Here is a 23,858-nt window from a genome sequence, read left to right as displayed (position 1 = left end):
AGGTCTAATCATGAAACATACATCCTTGGTGTTAGACTTCATCCTGACTTGTTTACACTGTGAGCAAGTTCTGACTAAAAAACTTTTGTTTTGAGGGGTCATTTGAACATCCATTGTGTAAGAATGCTGTCAGTTTTCTTTGTGTGTCTTGACTGTGTGCTGGTATCTTTGAAGAAAGATGAGTTCACTTAAATATTTTTTGAATTATTCTAAAATTTTTAATAAAAACTTTAAACTTCTAATTTTTTAGAGCCTACTTTGTTAGGATTAACCACATTTATCATTTCACCAGTTGATGTTCATTTGAGTTGTTTCCATTTTTTGGCTATTGTGAATAACGCTTCTATGAACATTTGTGCCTAAGTCTTTGTGGAACATGTATTTTCATTTCTCTTGGGTAGATACCGAGGAGTAGATATGCTGGATCATGTGGTAAGTCCATGTTTTATTTTTGAAGAAACTGCCAACCTGTTTTCCAAAGTGGTTATACCATTTTACGTTGCTGCCAGCAGTGTATGAGGGTTCCAATTTCTCTACATCCTTGCCAAACTTGTTATTTTTTGTCTTTTTAATTATAACTATCCTAGTTGATATGAAGTGGTATCTCAGTATAGTTTTGGCTTGCCCTTCCCTAATGGCTAATGATGTTGAACATACTTTCACGTGACTATTGGCCATTTGTATGTCATCTTTGCAGAAATGCCTATTCAGATCCTAACCCATTTTTTAAAACTTTGGTTATTTATTTTTTTATTATTGAGTTGTAGAAGTTCTTTATATGTTCTTATTCTGTGGATTTTCTTTTCACTTCGTAATATCTTTTGAAGTGCAGAAGTTTTAAGTTTTGAGTAAATTCACTTTATTGACTTTTTTCATTACTCTTTTGTGCCCTTTGTGTTGTGTCTTAAGTCATTACCTACCCCAAGATTGTGAAGATTTACTCCCTCCTAGATTTCTTCTAAGAATTTTATAGTTTTAGTTCTTACATTTAGGTCTGTGATCCATTTTGATGTATGGTGTGAAGATAGGGGTCCAAAGTAAATCTTTGCATGTGGATATCTGATTGTGCCAACACCATTTATTGAAAGACTGTCTCCCATTGAATTTTCTTGGCATCTTTGTAAAAAATCAGTTGACCGTAAATGGAAGGGTTTATTTCTGGGCTCTCAGTTCTATTTCATTGATCTATATTTCTGTCCTTATGCGCGTACCACACTGTGTTAATTGCTGTTGCTTTGTAGTACATTTTGAAATCAGGATGTGTCAGTCCCCCAACTTTGTTTTCCTTTTTCAAGACTATTTTGGGCCCCTTGTGTTTCTGAGTGAATTTTAGGTTTAGATTGACAATTTCTGCAAGAAAGGAACCTGGGATTTTTATAGGATTGAGTTGAATCAGTAGACCAATTTATTTAGTATTGCCATCTTAACAACGTTAAGTCGTCTGATCCATGAACATGGAATGTCTTTTGACTTATGTAGGTCTTTTAAGATTTCTTTCAGCAATGTTTTGGAGTTAGCAAATATACAAGGCTTGCACTTCTTTTGTTAATTTTTTTTCTAAGTATTTTATTCTTATCGATGCAACTGTGAATGGAGTTATCTTAATTTCATTTTTGAATTGTTCATTGCTAGTGTACAGAGGTTAATTAAGTTTTGCACTCATTTATACTACGGTCAGAATAAATGTTTGGCCAGCATGACTCCTCACAATATGAGAGTGTTGCTTAATTGTTTTGCTTTGATCAGCCATATCATACACTACAATATCTTGGACTGGCTGTGGTTACTTTAGGCTTAGTTAGGCTGTAGTTAAATAAGGTTTATAGCATTATGTTAGTCTTATTATCAAAAGCATATCAGAATAGCACTTTTTGTAAATCATTTGATTAACTCATACTTAGAATGTAGTACCTTTAGTTTTGTAATATACAAAATACATATTTTGAATAAATGTAATTTTTGAAGGAAAACAGTCACCTTTTTTTAAAAAAAATAAATTTATTTATTTTACCTTTAGCTGTGTTGGGTCTTCGTTGCTGCTGCGCGGGCTTTCTCTAGTTGTGGCGAGCAGGGGCTACTTTTCGTTGCCGTGCACGGGCTTCTTATTGTGCTGGCTTCTCTTGTTGCAGAGCACAGGCTCTAGGTGCACAGGCTTCAGTAGTTGTGGCACACGGGCTCAGTAGTTGTGGCTCTAGGGTTCTAGAGTGCAGGCTCAGTTGTGTGGCGCACGGACTTAGTTGCTCCGTGGCATGTGGGATCTTCCCGGACCAGAGATAGAACCCGTGTCCCCTGCATTGGCAGGCAAATTCTTAACCACTGCGCCACCAGGGAAGCCCGATCTCCTGGTTTTGTTTGTAGATCTTTGATGAATAGCATCTGTAGCTTAGTTATCACATTAAAGTGAAATCCCATAGTATTGTTTGTGCACCTTATTTTGTTCATCACCACATTTACCTGTTATTAAAGTATAGAGAATTTTAAGCTGGTTTATTTCGTTCATTGTCCTTCAGTAATGGGGTGAAGCAGTAAGTTCTTTAATTTCTTGTTTATGAGGTTATTTATTTTTAAAACTTTAACATATTTTTCAGGGTCAGTTAAATGAAAGCATGGACCATGGGGGAGTCGGACCATATGAACTGTAAGTTTATATGAAAATGTTTCACTGTGCTGTCTTTCTTTTATGTAGTTTATAGCCATCATGTGATCTCAATAACCTGTTTTTAAATATTTAGTCATATATACAGACTTGGTTTATTGAGTTTGGCATGAATATCATAACATATCTGGGGTTTTGAGATCATGTATGCATTTTGAGAAAAAGATTATTCAAATTTAGAGTATACTGAATATGAGTCTGCGTGTGTTAAGGAACTTTTATTAGTTTAATATAGAGAACCACCTTTTCCTACTGAAAAAATAAAAATTTTAGAAATGCTCCCCAAATCAAATGCTTTTTTTTTTTTTTTAACACTTATTTATTTATTTACTTGGCTGCATTGGATCTTAGTTGAGGCACACGGGATCTTCATTTTGGCACGTGGGATCTTTAGTTGCGGCATGCGAACTCTTAGTTGCGGCATGTTCCCTGACCAGGGATCAAACCCGGGCCCCTTGCAATGGGAGCACGGGTCTTAGCCACTGGACCACCAGGGAAGTCCCTCAGATGCTTCTTATTTTGCTTGTAATACATCATCCAAACAGAGATCTGTTCAATTTTATGTCATTTTAGGCAAGCTTCATTAGGTGAGTATGGTGTTTAGTCTGCTTTGTACCCCATCTTCAAGTAAAAGGCCTTGGATTGTGGGCAGACTGAGAAGATCACTCATAGAGAAAGCATTTAAGTGACAGATAAATTGCCTCCCTTTTTGGAGTCTTTAAATTAAGCAGATGTGGAAAGATGCATGGATATAATTTATTAGCAAGAATTTTTAGCTAAAGACTTGAACTAATTGGGTACCTTTAGAAAGCTCTCATTTTCTGAAGTTGCCAAATGAAGTTGGATAACAGCTGATCTCATAGACATTTTGAATGAACTAAATTTGAATAACTAGAAGACTTTTTTCCCTTTGTCAGCTTAATAAACGTGTTCTAATTTATCTTAGTTTGGGGATGCTTGATGCTTATGAAAATAAATAATCAATAGCATGTTCTGTAAACAAGCAGATAAGCAGTTATCAAGCCACCCTAATCTTGACCTACCATGTCATTGAATCATTAGCTTACTTAGAGCACGGATACTATATTTGTTATCATGCACCTTTTTCCTTTTACTTAATTGGATTATAATTCTCTTTCTAACAGTATGCTAAAGGTAGTTTAACTTTTTGCAAATTTACTTTTGGTTTTGCTTTTCTTCCCAGTGGCATGGAGCATTGTGAGAAATTCGAAATCTCAGAAACTAGTGTGAACAGAGGGCCAGAAAAAATCAGACCAGAATGTTTTGAGCTACTTCGAGTACTTGGTAAAGGGGGCTATGGAAAGGTAGGAAGTATTTTGAAATGAGAGCTGTTGTCTGTCCTGTGTGGCTTAATTTTTATACCCTGATTCCAGCACTACTCTTCAATCTTTGTTAGCTATCAGCAAAGGATATGATCACTTACCTGGTATTATTTGAGGGCTATACAGAAGTTCTCCTTTTCCTACCACCATTCACATAAAAGCCCGGCACATTGTAGGCACTCAGTCAATATTTGTGGAATAAATAAGTAGGCAGCTGTGCCAGGCAAAGTCTGCTATTAGAGGATTCATTCCTTCCTTTGGTTAAATGGTACCATCTATTGGTATCCTTTAAAAAAACAAACTACTGCTTACTTTCAAGAGGCATGGCACATTAAATTGGTATCTGTTACTGAGACCTTAATCTAAATTAGTTTTCTTGGACTTGCAGTATTTGGAGCAATAGAGTTAGGGAAGCTGAAGAATATAAGAGGGGAGAAGAAAAATGAAGAGAACCTCTTAGTTTCATAGTTTTGCCAGAGGCTTTCTAATTTAAGACCTCACCTCTGTGTGTTCTGCCCAAGAAAATTTATACCTTCCCATTCTCTATCAAAAGACAGAATTTGGATAGCATTTTAGAGTTAGGATTAAGCTTGAGAACTATTTATGCTATCGTGTAATGTTCATTTTTGCAAAACATGACATTTGTAGTTTATTCTTAGGCTTAAGGACATATTCTAATATGTTCTAATCATCTTGAATGTGTAACACATGCACTGTGAATCAGACATTTTAGCTGTTGCATGAAAATGTATTGTAGCTAGTCATTTTAAGGAATAGGTAATTGCTGTCAACTATTATTAAATAGTTATATGTGAAGCATCCCTGAGAATTTATGAAATATTTTATAATTTCTGTGTGTCTGGGAAACCTGATTATAGCTTTTTCTATGAAAACTTGGATTTTTTAAGTAACACCGAGTGCTTGTTATAGGATGGTCATTGCCCCGCTTTGCCACCAGATGTCAGCAGAACAGACAGGAAAGTCCCATGTTGTGTAACACTTTTCACTACTAAATCTTTAATATAATCTCTTAGCTCATCATTTTTGTACACAGTCGTTCATGGTACTAGTTTTTGTAAGAATACAGACTGCTATATCGTTTGTTTTTATAAGTAGGAATTAAGGGATTGTGACTAGCATAATTTAGCTTTTAATAACGCACACTTTAATTTTCATCTAGGTTTTTCAAGTACGAAAAGTAACAGGAGCAAATACCGGGAAAATATTTGCCATGAAGGTGCTTAAAAAGGTGATTTCTCCCCTCCTCCCCAACTATATTCTTAATTGCTATAAAATCCATATTTTGGTCTAAAATTCTCAGTCAAAAAATGTATTTCTGACACAATTATAAGTCTTCTTGGAATGTGGGATACACTTCATTATTGTTATTCTTGTTTTATTCTGCTTGGTGAGGGTGGAGAGGAGAGCTGTTTCAGTTCTCCTCTGAGGTAACTCTTTTAGCCCTTTGTTCTGGTCTCTGTATTTCTAAGTAATAAGCAAGTTCTGCTATGACTTAATTCAGTAGTTTTAGAATTATGCATTGACTTCCTATTTTATTCTTTTTTACTCCTTTCTTCCTTTTTCCCATCCTCATCTTGCTTCATTTTCTTTCTATCTACTATTGCCTTCTCACACCTTCCATCAACTCTGTAAAACACCTTTCGGGCCATGGTTCTATGATCACACTTATTAGATAATTTACTAGTTCCATTTATTTTCCTAGAGACATCCTATAGGAACCTCTGTCCTCCTGTTCTCACCTGTACTGATAGTTATCTAGGCATAGCTATCATTACTGGACTTTCCCTGCACCACAATCCTTGGAATCCTCCTGACTCCTTCAGTGTTGGATCTTTGGTTCCTGGATTCCATATGTTCCTTTTTCTTAGTTTGTGTCTCGTTCCCTTGCTTTGGTGACCATTTACTGGTGGGTTCCTGAGGAACTGAATCAAGGTAAATTTTTGGGGAAATATTGCATATTTGAAAATTTTCTTATTATATTCTTATACTTGTTTGTATGGATGCAGTTTTGAAGTTGAAAATCATTTTCACACAGGATTTTGCTCCATTTTCGTCTAGCTTTCAGCATTTCTGTTCAGGAGTCCCTTGCCATCTGATTCCCAATCCTTAGATCTATTTTTCTTTAAGATATTTAACATTTTCTTTTTATTTTTAATGTTCTAAAATTTTGCAGTGATGTGTCTTGCTTTGATTCTTATTATTTATTTTTACTCTTTCAATCTTGAAAGTTTCAGTCTTGTAGCTCCAGGAAATTTTCTTTTATCTCTGATAATTTCCTCCTATTGGTTTCTTTTCTTGGAATTGCATTTACTTGGATGTTGGACCTCCTAGACTGATCATCTATTTTTCTTACCTTTCCGTTTGTCCATTTCTTTATCTTTTTGTTAACTTTCTGAGAGTTTTCTAGAAATTAATTTTCTAATCATTTTACAGATTTTTTTTTTTTGGCTGTGCCATGCAGCTTGTGGGATCTGAGTTCCCAGACCAGGGATCGAACGTGGGTCCCTGCCAATGCAAGCACGGAGTCTTAACCACTGGACTGCCAGGGAATTCCCTTACTGATTTTTTTTTTTTTAAGCTATCATATTTGTGGTTCCCCAAAGCTCTTTTTGTTTTTTCTTTTCATAGCAACCTATTTTGTGAGTACAGTATCTTCTTTTATTCCTCAGAGGGTTTTAATTATAAATTCTTTGAAATGTTCTTTTGTTCCATGCATGTGTCTCTTTTCTAAGTTCCTGTTTTCTCTGACTTTGATTTAGTGGTTTTTTGTCATGTCAGAGGCCTTCTTTAGATGGCTGGTGTCCTTTAAGAGTGGAGCTCTGAAAAGCTGATCAGAAGTTATAGGTGTGTCGGCTTCTCTGTAGTGCAGTCATGAGATTAGCTGGCAGTTGACTAAGAACTTCCAAATATCAGTGTCTGAAGGTCTTTCTTCTGGTATGGTTCAGTGGGTACTGAGAAAGATCCTCTATTCTCTTGCCTAGAAAAAGCATTTTGGAGCTGGATGACAGAGAGGAGATGGAGATCTCACCTTTCAACACCAGATTTTCACTGAAGTCACTTTGTTTGTTTGTTTTGTTTTTAATTTTATTGAAGTATAGTTGATTTACAATGTTATGTTAATTTCTGCTGTACAGCAGTGATTGTCGCACATATATATATTCTTTCTCACCCATTATTGTTTCTCACAGGATATTTATTAGAGTTCCCTGTGCTATACAGTAGGACCTTGTTGTTTATCCATCCTGTATATACTCGTTTGTATCTGCTAATCCCAAACTGCCAAATCATCCCTCCCGCACTGCCCCCCTCGGCAACCACAAGTCTGTTCTCTATGTCTGTGAGTCTTTTTCTGTTTCATAGATAAGTTTATTTGTGTCATCTCTTAGATTCCACATACAAGTGATATCATATGGTATTTGTCTTTCTCTGTCTGACTTACTTCGCTTAGTATGATAATATCTAGGTCATCCATGTTGCTGCAAATAGCATTATTTTATTCTTTTTTATGGCTGAGTAATGAAGTCACGTGTTTACTTTAGCACTGTACTCTGTATCTGATCCTTCACTCTTTTTTTTTTTTCTGGACACTACATCACTCTAAGAGGTAGTTCCCTGGCTGGTTAGTGTGGGGATGGGAATCTTGTTGGTCTATCTGTTCCTTATAGAGATTTTCAGATAATCTCCCTGTTTTCAGTCCTCCACCTTCTGCCTTCTGCAGTCCCTAATAATTCCAGTTTCTTTCCTTTCTTTCCTTTTATTTTTGCTTCTAATTTTTGAACCCTGCTAGGGTTCTGTAGATGGATTCAACTTCTTTTGTTATGCCTCTTTGCAGGCATTTAGGTTTGATCATACACCAGTATACTAAGTCATGCACTATTGCTTTATCCCCATTCTGTCTTCACCTTTTGAGATGTGGAGTTACACGTGTTTCTTAGTTTTACTGAAGATGGATTATGTATGTTTGGTTTCTTGTTCTTTTTGTTTGGGATTGATTTCTGAAAAGAGCTCACTGTCTTAAAACAAATCTTAGTAGAAAACTATTATTAAAAGACAATCAAAATGACTTTTTAAAAAAATTATAGCGTTTGTAATATTTTGGTCCTATCTTCTTCCTGATTTTTACTTAAGTGGTACAAATGATTTCCTAATTTAATTTAATTTTTTTTTTTTTTTTTGGCTGCGTTGGGTCTTCGTTGCTGCACGCAGGCTTTCTCTACTTGTGGCAAGCGAGGGCTACTCTTCGCTGCGGTCCACGGGCTTCTCGTTATGGTGGCTTCTGTTGTTGCGGAGCATGGGCTCTAGGGTGCGTGGGCGTCAGTAGTTGTGGCATGCAGGGTCAGTAGTTCTGGCACACGGGCTCTGTAATTGTGGCTCACGGGCCCAGTTGCTCCGCGGCATGTGGGATCCTCCCAGACCAGGGCTCGAACCCGTGTCCCCTGCATTGGCAGGCAGATTCTCAACCACTGCGCCACCAAGGAAGCCCGAGATTAATGATTTTTTATCTGTAAAATATGTTAGGTCTAAAATTAAAGACAGTATAATAATGCTTATTCTAGAAATGTTGACAGAAGTACTGGTCAAGATTCTTAGAATAATCCATTCCTTTTGATATGTTGCTTATACATGCCTGATAATCAGGGCTGAGCAAAAATTAGTCATAATTATATCTTTTTTTAAAATTAGTTAATTAATTTTTGGCTGTGTTGGGTCTTCGTTGCTGCATGTGGGTTTCTCTAGTTGTGGCGAGCAGGGGCTGCTCTTCGTTGTGCGTGGGCGTCTCATTGCCGTGATTTCTCTTGCTAGGGAGCACGGGCTCTAGGTGCGTGGGCTTCAGTAGTTGTGGCTCATGAGCTCAGTAGTTGTGGCTCTCGGGCTCTAGAGCGCAGGCTCAGTCATTGTGACGCACGGACTTAGTTGCTCCACCGCACGTGGGATCTGCCCGGACCGGGGCTTGAGCCCGTGTCCCCTGCATTGGCAGGTGGATTCTTAACCACTGTGCCACCAAGGAAGTCCCCATAATTATATCTTAAGTGAAGTATGTTTCTGGCACTGGTATCTTTAATGGAAAGAAGAGGGTGGTATCTTTAATGGAAAGAAGAGGGTGTTGGGTTTTTTTTTTTAATACTGATGGTGAGTGGGTGTGGTATATTGGGAAATCCATACACCTAATTACTTCTAATTGTCAGGCTTCCTTTTTGTGCCCAGGCATCTAAAACCTGACTTGCTTGCCTCTCCTTTTGCTTAGTTACCATTCCTTCCCACTGCTGGTTTTTGCTTTCCCCAAGCCTGCCTAGGTTCTTTCCTTGAGCAAAGAGCACTGTCTCATTCTTTCCTTGCTGTTCCTGAAAACAAGCTTACAGCAGAAAATAATGAAAGTGAAAAGGTTGCTAGGGTTAGGTCCAAGGTTTTAATTTCTAAATCGCTAGGTAAGATGACTGTGTACTCCCATTGAGTTTCTTCTTTTGATTTTGTTATCCTTAAAGCAGAGTACTAACCCTCTTGACCTGAGTATGGGTAAGAATATACCTCTTTCTAGCCTTAAAGATGAAATCAGAATAAACCAGATGTCCCCTTGTCTTAAATGAGTTGCTTACATCTGGACAATCTGTCTGGATTTAGCACTTCTGGGATTGTTTACTCATTATGAGAATGGTCCCATTTGGGTACTTGTTCATGGTGGAAAGTTGAGGAAAAGACTATTTCCAACAACTATCTCTCTACCCTACCAGTTGCAACAAAAATGTACTCTGGAAGCAAAATACTACTGCCCATGGCATTAGTTCAGCTCACACTGTAAATTTTAGAACCTTTGGCCAAAGGCTTGTAACTCACAGATTGGTCATACTTCTTTCATTCCTTCTTTTATTGAACCAACTGAGACTCTCCAGTGTGCCAGGCATTTTGCTAGACATTAGGATTTAGCACTTGAGACAAATGTAGTCTCTGCCTCTCGCTCTGCTCACTGTGTAATTCAAGGGAAGAACTGATAAGCTTAGCCTTGCAATTTCTCCTCTACTCTGGTCAAAACCTTTTCTACTTTGAGGTTTAAGCCTATACTGCTTTCTTATCTTTTATCAGTCTTTTTTCCCCCACTCCCAAGTCTTATTGCCCTGGTGTCTTCCATGTCCTTGTACTAAATAAGTAATCAATTGCCTAGCCTTCTAATTTCTTGTTGATCCCAACTCATCAGCATTCACCTCCATTCCACTTCACCAGCCCCCATAGCTGTGTCCTCCACCCCTGAAACACTGGACTATAATAGAGCAGTAACATTCTCACTTATTTATTCCCACAATGCCTGGTCTTTGGCCCTAAGCCCTTTTAGTGCTTTGATCTTTCTGTTTTTTCTTCAAGTTCTTAGCCCCGTTCTACTTTCAGTTTATTCCTAATCTAGCCTAATCAACATGATCTGCCACTTCAGTCACCTGCTGTCCCATTGACCTTATGTTCAGGAAAGTTCTAATTTAATCAGTTTATTTGTTAATGCTCCTTTATTCCTGTATCTCAGTTACTGAACATCACTGGCAGAAATCACAGAAACTTTTAAATGGCTACTGGGACAAATTCGTAGTCCCGAACTCATGTGGACACTTAGAACTCACCAAATGTCCCTAGACAACTCCTTCCATTCTCTACAACTATTAGAGCCTATACTATCAGTCCCACTATTCTTTTTTAGCAGACTGCCTTTCTTTCTATTTGAGGCTGTCAGATCTGATTCCCTTCAACTTCCTGTTCTAATCCTTGTCCCCAGTACCATATTGTCTACATTTTCACCTGTCTTTACTTCCCTCTCTCCAGGCTTAGTGGGAGATGTGTTCCTCCTTCTTTCCAAGGCTAAACACTCTCTTTATGTTTTGGATCCCATCACTTTCTGCCTGTTCAGGGTCTTTGTCACTTCTGCCTCTTTTTTCCATCCTCTATCCTAACTTCTTTCTTTATATAAATATATTCATGTCTTTGCCATATTTAGAAAACAAATCCTTTCTTCACTCGAGGTCTATGGTAGCTTCCAGTCTCTGCCTTTCATAGCTGAATTTCTTGAGAAGTCATGTTTTATTATTTTTTTCACTCACTATATTTTGACTTCACAACTCTATTCTTTTGATGAAATGCTTGTCCCCTACATCACCAGTGATCTCCTAATTGCTGAATCCAGTGGTCTTTACTTAACCCATCCTTAATTTACCTCTCTGTTACATTGAAGCTATTGACCACAGCATTTTGAAACTCCGCTCCCTTGACTTCTATGATTCTTCTTTACTATTTCTTCATCTTCTCTTCTTGGCCTCTTCTCAGACTTTCTCAAAATTATTTATTTAAAAAATTTAAACCTTCTGAACAGTTAAAAAATAATGCATCTTTGAAATTTTTCAAACTTCCCAAAGAGTTACAAGAATAGTACAGTGATAACCAATTGTTAAGTTTGCCATATTTTCTTTGTCTGCCCCTCCCTCAGTTTCTCCTCTCTTAGTATGTATGTGTGTGTATATTCAAAGTTTTAATTTTTTTGGTATACAATTTGAAAGTTATTTGTAGACATGGCACTTCGCACTTAAATTCTTTAGTATGTATCTCTTAAGAATAAGGGCATTACATACATAACTACAGTGTAATTGTCACATTTGGGAAATTTAACATTGATATACTATACTGTTTTCTAATACATCGTCCATACTCAGACTTCCCCAGTTGTGTCAGTAATCTCCTTTATAGCTATTTTGTTTTGTTTTTAACATCCAGGATTTAATCAAGGATCACACATTGCATTGAGTAGTCCTGTGTCTTTAGTTTCCTTTACTGTAGAGTACTGTGTCTTTAGTTTCTTTTACTTTAGTTTCCTTTACTTTTTTGTCATTCATGACATTGACATTTTTTGAAGACTCTGGGCCAGTTTTGCAGAGTATCCCTAATTTGGATATGGTTCATTGTTTCCTCATGAAAACACTTAAATTTTAAATTTAGGTTAAATGCTTTCTGCAGGAATATTTTACAGGAGCATTGTGTTCTCAGTGCATGGGCTCAGGAAGCACATAATGTTGGTCTGTCTCATTATTTGGTGAGACTGAGTTTGATCACTTTGTTAAGGTGGTGTCCACCAAACTTTCCATTCTACCAATACCTTTTTCCCTCTGTAATTAAAAAGTATCTATGGAATGAAAGTTAGAGATTGTGTTAATATTCTGTCCTAGTAATCTTCTACACCCAATGGTTTTATTAGCCATTGTCTCTTAGCCAAATCAAATAATACTCTGGTGATTATAAAATGGAGACTTTTCTATTTTTATCATTTTTTTCTATATTGTCATTCTTCTGTAAAGAAGAGCTTTTCATACTTGCTTTTTTAAATTTAATTTTTTTAACTAGTATGGACATTTTTTCAGTGTGTTACCCATTTCTTTCATTATTCAAATTTTGGTCCACAAATTTTCCCAGGTTTTGCTAGGGAGAGCTCCATTAAGATGGCTTCTGTGTCCTTTTAACATATCCCTATTAGTTTTTGAGTAGTTCCTTACTTTCTGTATAATAGCGTGCTCCAGGTTTACCTTGCACTTTCCCTGACCCTGGCTTAGAACCGTTTTATTCTCCATGGAACCCTGTTTTTTTTTGCTAGAGAAACCAAGATCTGGGTGCCAAGCTATACTTTTTGCTACTGAAGTCTCATTGTTCCTGGCTCTTTCAGTACACAGAGCTAGGAAGTTTTGTTTTTGTTTTAAATCATGGCTACATATTGATATTCCTAATTTCAGTCCAATTCCATAGGGTTCTTCTTTCCTCGGCCTACATTTGCATCTCTGTTTTTCCACAGTGAGAAAAGCCTGGTAACAACATCAGTACATTTACTCATTTGCTTAGTTGTACAATACGTGCGTAATAGTTTGAGAATTATAATACCAATACTATGAGGAGCTATAAACCTACTAAGTGTGGTTTAAGATTTTTTGGCAATTTTTTTTATGCTTACATATATGTCACTAAGAATGTTCAATGTAAAGTTATTTAAATATCTTTTTTTTCCTTTTGTGGTAAAATTATCAAAGTAATAGTCAATTAAATTTATGTATTTCTGTTGTATTCAATTTTATTTCCCTCCCCCATCCAGATTTAATTTTATTTTTGAAATGTGTAAAACATTAACATGGTTCAGAATTTAATAATCACAATAATGATATTTGATTTAGGTAAGAAAAGAAATGAATGATAAAACCCTTCAGGTTTTACTCAGAGGTCCCATTCCCTTTCCTGCCTTTCCACTATCATTAGCTTTTTTTTTTTTTTTAAGATAGGTTTCTTGTTGGGATGTTTTATGTTATTGTTATTTTTTTGGACACGCCACATGGCATGCGGGATCTTAGTTCCCCAACCAGGGATCGGACCTGGGCCCTTGTCAGTGATAGTGCCGAGTCCTAACCACTGGACCGCCAGGGAATTCCCTGTATCATTAGCTTTTGGCTTAATTTAGGTGTGCTCATTATTGCAGATATAAGCATGTACCTATTATATATATTCTTATTTCCACTGTTACACAAAAGGTAGCATACTGTGTTACTGCTGTGCCATATATGCTCTTTTGCACCTTGCTTTCAGAGATGTTCCTCATTCTTTTTACAGTTTTCTTACACAGGGTTTTCATGCAGTATCCTATGTGTGGGCATTTAGGTTGTTTCTTACGTTTCACTTTTACAAATAATATTGCAACTAATGGCCACGTATATACGCTTTTTCATGTTACTAGAGGTGTACAAGAACTTAGAATTTAAGACTTAGCATGTCCAAAGCAATATATCATTTTCCCAAAACTTTTTTCTTTGTTTCCATTTCCTGTTATTGAATGACACCATTACTTACACAGAAACCATGGTATCATCATTTCTTCTCATATCTCCTTAGTCAGCGAGTGCTAATGATGCACTTTTACCCTTTTTTTCCCCACCTTCATTTTCTTAGTTACAGGTTTTACTTCTTGCTTAGTTTACTAGCCTTCTAACTGGTGTCATTTCTTCCCTAAAACTTCACACTGCTACTAGAACTGTCTTTCTTAAAGCCAAAGGTTATTCATTTACCTTACCTCAGCATTTCTCCTCTGCCTCTAAAATAAGATTCAGATGCCTTTGCCTAGATGCCCAGGCCTTCCATTTCCTATATGTCCAGCCTAATACATGTCCTAACCACTTCTAACCATACTGAACTACTTTTAGATCCTCAAGACGTGTCCCGTCCTGTCAAGCCTCTTTTGCACTGGGAATGCCTTTTTTTTTTTTTTTAATACCCTCTACATTTCATCTTAATAACTTTTTATGATACAGCTTAGGTATCTCCACCTCCAGGAAGACTTCTTGCCAGGTCAGATGTAGTTCCCAGGGCACCTTGTGCTTAGCTCCATTGACTCATCTCTCTTCCCTGGGACTTTGGGCTCCTGTGGGCTAGAGACTCCTTCTGTTGGTTCTGCTTTCTTGTTAAGAGCCTATAAAATAGTAGACATTCAACAGTTAGTGAATATATGAATAAATTTGATCTATTTACATTAAAACAGATTATTTAGGTTTTCATTTACATTTTTACTACAAAAAATCCAAACAGTGCAGATGTCTATAAGAAGTGAATGTCTTCCATTACCCCATCTCAGTCTCCAGTGGGAACTATGATTAATAGTTTAATGTTGGCAAGAAAAGCACAAAATAGATTTTCCAGTTACTATAGGATAAAAATGTCTACTACTTTGTTCTTATAGATCATCTCTTTTCCTTTAGGCAATGATAGTAAGAAATGCTAAAGATACAGCTCATACAAAAGCAGAACGGAATATTCTGGAGGAAGTAAAGCATCCCTTCATTGTGGATTTAATTTATGCCTTTCAGACTGGTGGAAAACTCTACCTCATCCTTGAGTATCTCAGCGGTCAGTACACAGCTTGGTGTAATTATTTGCATTAGCTCCAGAAACTTGGTCAAAACATTATTTTCCAATAGAAAAATGCTTTTTCCCAATGTGACCAAATAGTTCCTAAAATTGACAAATACATTGACATAAGGAATTCAGATGTGACGAAATGTTTCTTTTTGCAGACAAATGTGAAGGAAACTTTAAAGGTTAAGTCTTTTTCCCCATCTGTAATATTTTATCTTAATCCCATTGTAATAAATTAAAAGAGCAAACAGCTAATTGATAACCATCAAATTGACTACACTTGGGTAAGATAATATAATTCAAATAAACCACTGATTTATTTTTTTGTAAACTGACATGGAAAACTTAGAGTGTTGTTTAAGGTAATGAGTATTTTTGGTATTGCATCTTTAAACAGAAGAGTTTTTTGTTTAATGTAGTCTTATTGATAGATTTTGCAGTTTACATTGGAAATCACCCACCTTTTCCAGGGCTTACCCCCTCCTAGGAATTTGTGGTACCCCATAGCATTTCAAGATCACAGGTATCTATTTCCAGCAAACACACTTGAGTTTTCTGAAAAACAGATTTCACAAGAGCCTGTAACATGGAACAGAAAGTTGCAGAATTTAGTCACTTTTTTGTGACGGTTGTTTTTTTCTTGTACCTTTATTTTAACATAGTTTCAGATTTCCGCAAAAAAGTTCTAAGAACAGGACAAAGAATTCCCAAGTACTCTTCACCTAGATTCCCCAAGTGTTATCATTTTACCACATTGTTTTGTTTCATCATTCTCTTTCTCTCCCTCTCTGTATATGTACGTGTGTGTATATAGATGTGTATATACACACACATATGTGTATATATGTTCATAATTTTTTTCCTGAACTCTTTAAGGGAGTGTCACAGACATGATTTCCCTTTACCCCTAAATACTTCAATGTATATTTTTCTGAAATTAAAGACAGTATCTTACATAACTGTACTAAAATTATCAAAATAGGAAATTAACATTAATACAATAATCTCTCTCAGTTTCCTTTAATCTGGAACAGTTCCTCAGTCTTTCTTTGTCTTTCATGACCTTGACATTTTTGAAAAGTACAGTTTAGTTACTTTGTAGAATGTATCAGTTTGGGCTTATATGGTGTTTCCTCAGGATTAGATTCAGGTTATGCATTTTGGGGAGGACCATCGAAGTGACATTGTATCCTTCTCTGTGTATCAGAGCAAGAGGTACATGATATTTGTATCTTTGTTCCATTACTGTTGACGTTAACTTTGATCATATGTATAAGGTGATGTCTGCCAGTTTTTTTTTTCTGGTGAAATTTTCCTTTTGTAATTAGTAAGTATTTTGAGGAGATACTTTGAAATTATTTAAATATCTCATCTTTCATCAAACTTTCACATACAGTTTTAGCATCCATTCTTGCCTGAAACAATTAACTATGATGATTGCCAAGTGATTTTTCTTACTCCATCATGGCTTCTTCATTTATTATTTGGCATTCTGCTGTAAGGAAGAGCTTTCCATTTATCTATTCACTGATTTACATCATTGTGGACTCATGGATTCTAAGATTTTTCAGTAGGATATCACACTTTATTATCATTGTTTATTTTGATATTCAAACAGTACCATACTATTTACAAGGACATTGCCAAATTCATGCAGTTTAAGAGTTGTAAAAATGTGGAATATGGGCATTCACTAATTTGCAAGGATGGTTTAATTACATACTAACATTTTTCTAAATGCCGGTAAAATGTTAGAGAAGCTTTAATCAAGATTTTTTTTTTAACCACAGGTCTGGAATCTGTAAATATTTTGAAGTTTATAGATGTAAAACCTAGAATTCCAAAACTTGTATATTTCACATAAGAATAAGAACACTGCTAAAAATGGAATACTGAGGACTTAGTTTTAAACCTGTAATGTTTAGGATCTGTTTTTTATTTTTAAAGGGTTGATGTCTTTTAATTATGGCTAAAAGGAAAGCACAAACCCTCTCATTAGAATGGATTGTTGGAAAAAAAAAGATTGCTTTGTTTCTAATGTCTTTTTCTTTTCTTTACAGGAGGAGAATTATTTATGCAGTTAGAAAGAGAAGGAATATTTATGGAAGACACAGCCTGGTAAGTGAAATTTTAGTGGTTGTATGGATTCAGGTAATAATTCATATAATTAAAAGCAAAGTCCTGTTCCCACTGTGGGCAGCCAGATGATTCAGTAAATTGTTCTGGAGCCAGTTGGTCACTCAGGACTCTAAGAGGGAGAAGCAGCTTTGGGACTTGGCAGCCATTGGAGGTCACATCATTCCTTTGCCCCCAGGCTTTGGGTGGAACGTTCTTCACACCAGTTCCTAACAGAACCATTCTCACTGGGGCTTTCTTTCCTTGAATTGGTAAGCTGCCTGCCTTGGCCCTGGGTGAATGTGGTTTTCCAGTAAAACTTTATGTGTGGAGCAATGGAAAGTATCAGAAATCATCTCCTCTTTTTTTGTAGACTTTCCAGTTCCCAAGGTGCAGTCTTAGGGAGGTGATAAGCCTGCACATATCATCTGTGGATTGATTCAATGGCCAGGATGGGATCTACCCTCATATTTCTTAAGATGGCATCTGCTTCAAATTAAAAATATACACACCCTTTTGTGAGATGACAGTATTGGGTAACAATAAATCAGTTTATCCTACACATTAATTGAATAGAAAACACTTAAATGTTTTTTTCTACCTTAATTACCAAACTGCATTCCATTGTTTAATTTCAGGCCTTTTCTAACACAGAAGCTGCATTTAAGAGCCTTAGGGATGAAGTGCCCTTTTTGGAGGAGGCTCTCTGAGCCATGTTGGAGGCTGTGTTTGTGGTCCTGCTGGCTGTGAAACTGCCTCAGTCCTCTAGGACACACCCTCTCCATCCTGGAGTAATCTGCAGGATTGCAACATTGTTATGCAGCCAGTATTGCAGTGCCTTGTGCTTTTCGAATCCAGACAGGGTTGACTCAGCCCTTTATTCTTTTGAGGTAGATAAATTTGAGTGTCACACAGTTTATAGTTGTGGGCTGGCTGGCAAGAGGGAGGGCAGATACTGGGGGCGTGAGCTGTATATAAATATGCAGCTGTATTAAGTAAGGGATGCGTGGGCTTCTAAGGGTCAGGTTATAAGGTATTTTTGAAACTAAGACTTGATCTCTGAGAATAACAAAGTTCCTATTTCCTATGGGATTTAAAAATTGGGGGTGGGTGGGAGAAATTTGCTTTGATCTGAATGACTATTGGCCTAGTTCCTACATAGACAGAACAAAACACGACCAGTGACAGTTTGGCATATTCTGGACTTCTTTGCAATTTTAGCAATATGTTCTAATGATGAAATAAAACATTTTATAGTTTCACTAAACGAGTGAAACGTAAATGTCTCCATGCCTTTTGGCAGCATCCTATGCCATCTCTTTTCCCCATACCCACCCCCACTCCCACTAATTTGGTCTTTGGTGCATGTCTGTTTCTTTCAAGGAATTTTGCTCCATACATAAACTGCTTTGAGTAGATTACTCTTTTTAATTTTATTAAATCACTTTTGTTTCCAGCTTTTACTTGGCAGAAATCTCCATGGCTTTGGGGCATTTACATCAAAAGGGGATCATCTACAGAGACCTGAAGCCGGAGAATATCATGCTTAATCACCAAGGTGGAGATATACTGTAAACAATTCTATAGTAAATAATCATCTTAAAATCTTCCCACACAGGTCGTGGTCATTTTCAAAGCCCCATATTTATGCGTCAGTTATTATACATTGCTCCCTCAGAACTTATAGCATCATGATACTTGTACTTATGATTGATGAGATTAAAGAGAATTGAGGATAACTGGCCACAACTACCTTTTCTAGTTTAATCCTTACTCTTTATAGCTTGTCATTCTTTTGTAATCCTTACATAAAGTGTGGTGAGCCAGAAGCCAGTCCAAATACTAATTTTGGTTGGTTCCTTAAATTGGAAAGTGAATCTTAACTTTATAAATTGAGTTTTCTTTACTGATGAAATGCATAAGTATTAGAAGCAATATTTTTATGGTAAATTTTATTAATGTGATAAAAAAGGAAAGGATTAGAATTGGACCAAAATATTTGATATAACTTTGGAGGTAAAATATTTAGTAGGCATCAGTTTATTCTTGCTGTCTGCAACAACAGACATAAAAATCAGACAGACTAATATTCTGTGCAGCTATAGCTACAGCAAAGTGAGCCTTGATCATTACTGCATGCTGCTACAGACAGTTCAACTTATGTGAGAGTAATCTGGGCTGGCTAGACTTGGCAATTCACTCACATCCCAAAGGAGCAACCAACCAACTCGGGTATCTGGGGGCTGGTGGCAGCTGCTGATCCTTAGATGTCTATCGAATGATGCAAGAGGTAGTTAATGGTTTTAAATTCTTGTACAGAAAATGGTTTATGGACAACTGATGCCAGAATAAATGTTTCAGATAGTGGGGGGTTTCTTGCTTTCCTTTCTTTTCCCCCCCTTTTTTTTTTTTTTTGGAGAAATGTACTTAACCACATACATTACAGGTATCTATGTATCTCTCTCTCCCAATTCTGCCCCCACTGCCACAAATGATTCTGATTGTGAATTCTAAGGCAAGGGATAGAATTGGGAAGTGACTAGTTAATTTCTTTGATGCATAACCTGAGTGTATCAGGTGGCTCTGTGAAAATAAAGGTCATATTTCTTCTTCTGTGTCAGAGTAAAATACATACCTACATTTGAGTTAATAGTCCATTGCCTTTTCTTTTCTCAAAATAAACTTGGAACAGTAGGGTCCCTGGGGTTGCTGAACCACTGGATAGCTAATGACAGTTCATTAAAGCTAAACATGAACTGAGATGTTCTTTGTGTAAGGTGATGAGTTTTTTTGTTTTGTTTTGTTTTTTCTTTTTTTTTTTCTTTTTTTACACGGGCCTCTCACTGTTGTGGCCTCTTGCGTTGCGGAGCACAAGCTCCGGACGCGCAGGCTCAGCGGCCATGGCTCACAGGCCCAGCCGCTCCGCGGCATGTGGGATCTTCCCAGACTGGGACACGAACCCGTGTCTCCTGCATCGGCAGGTGGACTCTCAACCACTGCGCCACCAGGGAAGCCCCAAGGTGATGAGTTTTTCATTTTCTGGATCAAAGATGATGGTTCCATGCCATACAGCAATTTCATTTCTTTTTCCAAACTGCATTGGCAGAATAAGCTAACTTGTTATAGTGACTAAGTCTGTTTTAAGAACTGTCAGGTCACAGTTCATGGTGATAAAAGCTGTATGTTTGAAGTACAGTGTCACACCTTTGTTTAACACGCAGAAGATCTTTTTTATGGTCTGTGTACGTAATCCAGACTTCATCAAGTTTTCCCAGGACTTACTTGCTCAGGATGGTAAAGGATTCTTGGTATAGGTAAAGCTAGAGCCTTAGACAAGCTGTTTTTCACCTTTTTCTCATCTTTCTTTTACCTTTACTAGATAGATTATATCATTGGCAAAGATAATTTTTTTTAGTTTGGCTGCTTTGGGTGTTCGTTGCTGCGCACGGTCTTTCTCTAGTTGCAGCAAGCGGGGGCTACCCTTCGTTGCGGTGCGCGGGCTTCTCATTGCGGTGGCTTCTATTGTTGCGGAGCATGGGCTCTAGGCACATGGGCTTCAGTAGTTGTGGCATGCGGGCTCAGTAGTTGTGGCTCGTGGGCTCTAGAGCACAGGCTCAGTAGTTGTGGTGCACGTGCTTAGTTGCTCCGCAGCATGTGGGATCTTCCCGGACCAGGGCTTGAACCCATGTCTCCTGCATTGGCAGGTGGATTCTTAACCACTGGCCACCAGGGAAGTCCCGGCAAAGATAATTTTGCCCTACCCTTAAAGAGTTATTTAGCATCCCATTTATGGATGGAACCTTGCTAGTTCTTGATGTCTCAAAAAATAAATTTAAGGCAGAAAAAGTAAAATGGAAGGATAGGTTATTGTCTTGTATGATACATTCAAATATTGCACATAGAATTCTCAGAATAACCATCTATAATCTTTCATTGTAGGTCATGTGAAACTAACAGATTTTGGACTATGCAAAGAATCTATTCATGATGGAACAGTCACACACACATTTTGTGGAACAATAGAATACATGTGAGCTGCATGTTCAAAGAAATATTACTGGTTTGGGGATAATAGCTAACTTTTACCTGGTTTAAATAATAGTGTGCTAAATTTTCTGTAGCAACACTTGGTTCTGTATATTGTTTTAAAAATTTTAATTCAGATGATAGGCAAATAGTGAATGTTTTAGGCATATTATTTTTCTCCTCGTAGGGCCCCTGAAATCTTGATGAGAAGTGGCCACAATCGTGCTGTGGATTGGTGGAGTCTGGGAGCATTAATGTATGACATGCTGACTGGAGCAGTAGGTGCACAGTTAAAAGTTGCATGTGTTATGGTCTGTGCTGAGTAGTTATTAAGTCATTACAGCAAGAGATCTTTCCTGTGCTTTTTGAAAATGTTACCAATTAAGTTATTTTAAAAAATCTAACACTACTGATGCTTCATTAGTAGTATTATGGGCCTCTGTACTTTTATAAATATTTTCATTTAGATGATCTATGTCATGGCCTGTGGTCCTGTGAAACAGAGGTAAAACAGATACTGCCCTTATTTTAGAAATGGAGAAAGTGAAGCATAAAATCAAATGGCTCACCCATTATCACACCAAGTTAATGGTGGCAATCCAGTTGCTTCCAGGACGTTGCTATTTTCTCTGTGCCATTGCTCAAAAACTACAGGTCTTTAGCAGGCATCCCATATCACAACATACATTTCTGATCTCTATGCGTAACTGACTAATTCAGGAAATGAATAATTCTGTTATTTAAAATTTGATTTTTTCTATGCTGATTTTTCTCACTCTCTTCTACTCTTAGCCCCCGTTCACTGGGGAGAATAGAAAGAAAACAATTGACAAAATCCTCAAATGTAAACTCAATTTGCCTCCCTACCTCACACAAGAAGCCAGAGATCTGCTTAAAAAGGTAGGGTTCTAAAATAGGCACTCAAACCATAAGCTTCAACTACTAGGATTTAAATAGATAGAACTGAATATACATTTTGACTACAGAATCATACACAGGTGTTGACAAAAAAGCCTACAGTTTTTGCAGGCAAAGGACAAATTTGTTTGTTTAAAGGTTTTCTTTTTACTCCCAAACGATATTTAGAAGTAATTAATAAATCATACATTTGCAAGGCAAAATAGACATGCAAATTCTATAAAGAAAAATAATCAATTTGACTAGGTAAGGTTCATCAGTGTGTTTCTTTTCCTCCCTAAAGCTGCTGAAAAGAAATGCTGCTTCTCGTCTTGGAGCTGGTCCTGGGGACGCTGGAGAAGTTCAAGTAGGGATTGGCATGTTTGGTGGTTTGTGGGGAAGATAATGCTATTTTATGTATTTGTGAAGGTTATATGTAGTTGCTTATAAGTATAGCTTATTTTGTGATCGGTAACTTCAAATGGGCTGATTAGTCAGTCCAGTGAAGTCTGTTCCTCTTAACCTTTCTTCCTGCTCTTTTGTTTTGTTCTTCCCCAGGCTCATCCATTCTTCAGACATATTAACTGGGAAGAACTGCTGGCTCGGAAGGTAGAGCCCCCCTTTAAACCTCTGTTGGTATGTATTCATGAAAGCATATAATCTGAGGGACCTGGTACTTTTTTACAATAAGAAAATATCAGACCATTCAGAAACATTTTATATTTATTAATAGTTCAAAAACTTTGGTCTATCCTCTCTTCAGAATCTTTATTCTGTGCATTTTTTTTTTTTTAATTAATTTATTTGGTTGCACCGGGTCTTAGTTGCAGGAGGCGGGCTCCTTAGTTGCAGCAGGCATCTCCTTAGTTGTGGCATGCGAACTCTTAGTGGGGGCATTCATGTGGGATCTAGTTCCCTGACCAGGGATCAAACCCAGGTCCCCTGCATTGGGAGTGCAGAGTCCTACCCACTGTGCCACCAGGGAAGTCCCTCTGTGCAGTCTTTTCAGGAACTACTGCCAGCAGCAATTGATGGCTATATTAACTAGTTTAAAGTTGGTTGCCTAAGATGATTAAATATCTCAAGTACTTAGGACTTTTGTGTTTATTTGCTTTGTTTTGTTTTGCTTAACCCAACCCTATTTTGAATTTGCTTTTCTATAACAAAGTATCACAAACTAGGTGGCTTAAATAGAAATTTATTATGTCACAGTTCTAGAGGCTAGAAGTTCGGGATCAAGGTGTTGGCAGGGTTGGTTACTTCTGAAGGCTGTGAGAGACTGTTTCATGCCTTTCTCCTAGCTTTTGGTGGTTTGCTGGCAATCTTTGGCATTCCTTGGCTTGTAGGAACATCATCCTATCTCTGCCTTCATGTTCATGTGGCATTCTCCTTGTGTGTAGATCTGTGTCCACATTTTCCCTTTTTTGTAAGGACACCAGTCATATTGGGTTAGGATCCCTCCCTACTCCAGTATGACCTTATCTTAACTAATTACATCTGTAATGGCCTTCATTCCAAATAAGGTCACATTCTGAGGTACTGGGGGTTAGAACTTCATTATATGACTGTTGGAGGGACATACTTCAAACCATAACAATATGCTTATGAGTAAATGAATTAGCGTATTAGTTCTTGTCTTTTTCCCATCTCAAAATTTGAGAAAAGATAGTTTCTTTTTCTATTTCTTGAGATGACGGTGGAGGAGAAGGAATAGGATAATGATGATGATTATTTGGTCCTGGAGCACAAGGTGACTTGCTTTAAAATTTCAACATATATAACTGTAAGGATAATTAACCCTCATATACCAACTATCCAGCTTCAGAAATTATTAAGTCATCTTGTTTAAACGTAAACATAACCACCGTGCTATCATCACAACTAAAAAGCTG

The 23,858-nt window shown here is 37.1% G+C and overlaps 2 protein-coding genes across 4 annotated transcripts in view; one reads left to right on the top strand and one right to left on the bottom strand.

Moving 5' to 3' along the window:
• Positions 1-23,858, top strand: part of RPS6KB1 (ribosomal protein S6 kinase B1) — a 40,595-nt gene that overhangs the window by 4,631 nt on the left and 12,106 nt on the right. Inside the window, exons 2-12 of one of the 2 annotated variants that reach the window (XM_059996377.1) lie at positions 2,589-2,638; positions 3,861-3,981; positions 5,180-5,248; positions 14,772-14,919; positions 16,989-17,046; positions 18,501-18,601; positions 20,983-21,073; positions 21,257-21,347; positions 21,862-21,969; positions 22,271-22,333; positions 22,525-22,602. In XM_059996377.1, coding sequence (XP_059852360.1) covers positions 2,589-2,638; positions 3,861-3,981; positions 5,180-5,248; positions 14,772-14,919; positions 16,989-17,046; positions 18,501-18,601; positions 20,983-21,073; positions 21,257-21,347; positions 21,862-21,969; positions 22,271-22,333; positions 22,525-22,602 — 978 coding nt within the window. The remainder of the gene's footprint in view (positions 1-2,588; positions 2,639-3,860; positions 3,982-5,179; positions 5,249-14,771; positions 14,920-16,988; positions 17,047-18,500; positions 18,602-20,982; positions 21,074-21,256; positions 21,348-21,861; positions 21,970-22,270; positions 22,334-22,524; positions 22,603-23,858) is intronic. The other variant, XM_059996378.1, reaches the window with a different exon arrangement.
• Positions 14,334-23,858, bottom strand: part of RNFT1 (ring finger protein, transmembrane 1) — a 33,477-nt gene continuing 23,952 nt past the window's right edge. Inside the window, exons 9-10 of one of the 2 annotated variants that reach the window (XM_059996381.1) lie at positions 15,390-15,507; positions 14,457-14,485 (exon numbers count right to left, since the gene is read on the bottom strand). In XM_059996381.1, coding sequence (XP_059852364.1) covers positions 15,412-15,507 — 96 coding nt within the window. In that variant the 3' untranslated portion in view covers positions 14,457-14,485; positions 15,390-15,411. Of the gene's footprint in view, positions 14,486-15,389; positions 15,508-23,858 lie in introns of both variants that reach the window. The other variant, XM_059996380.1, reaches the window with a different exon arrangement.

The sequence above is a fragment of the Delphinus delphis genome, chromosome 19 (genome assembly GCF_949987515.2).
Source record: "Delphinus delphis chromosome 19, mDelDel1.2, whole genome shotgun sequence".
Taxonomy (NCBI): Eukaryota; Metazoa; Chordata; class Mammalia; order Artiodactyla; family Delphinidae; genus Delphinus; species Delphinus delphis.
This window is presented reverse-complemented; position numbering and strand designations above follow the sequence as displayed.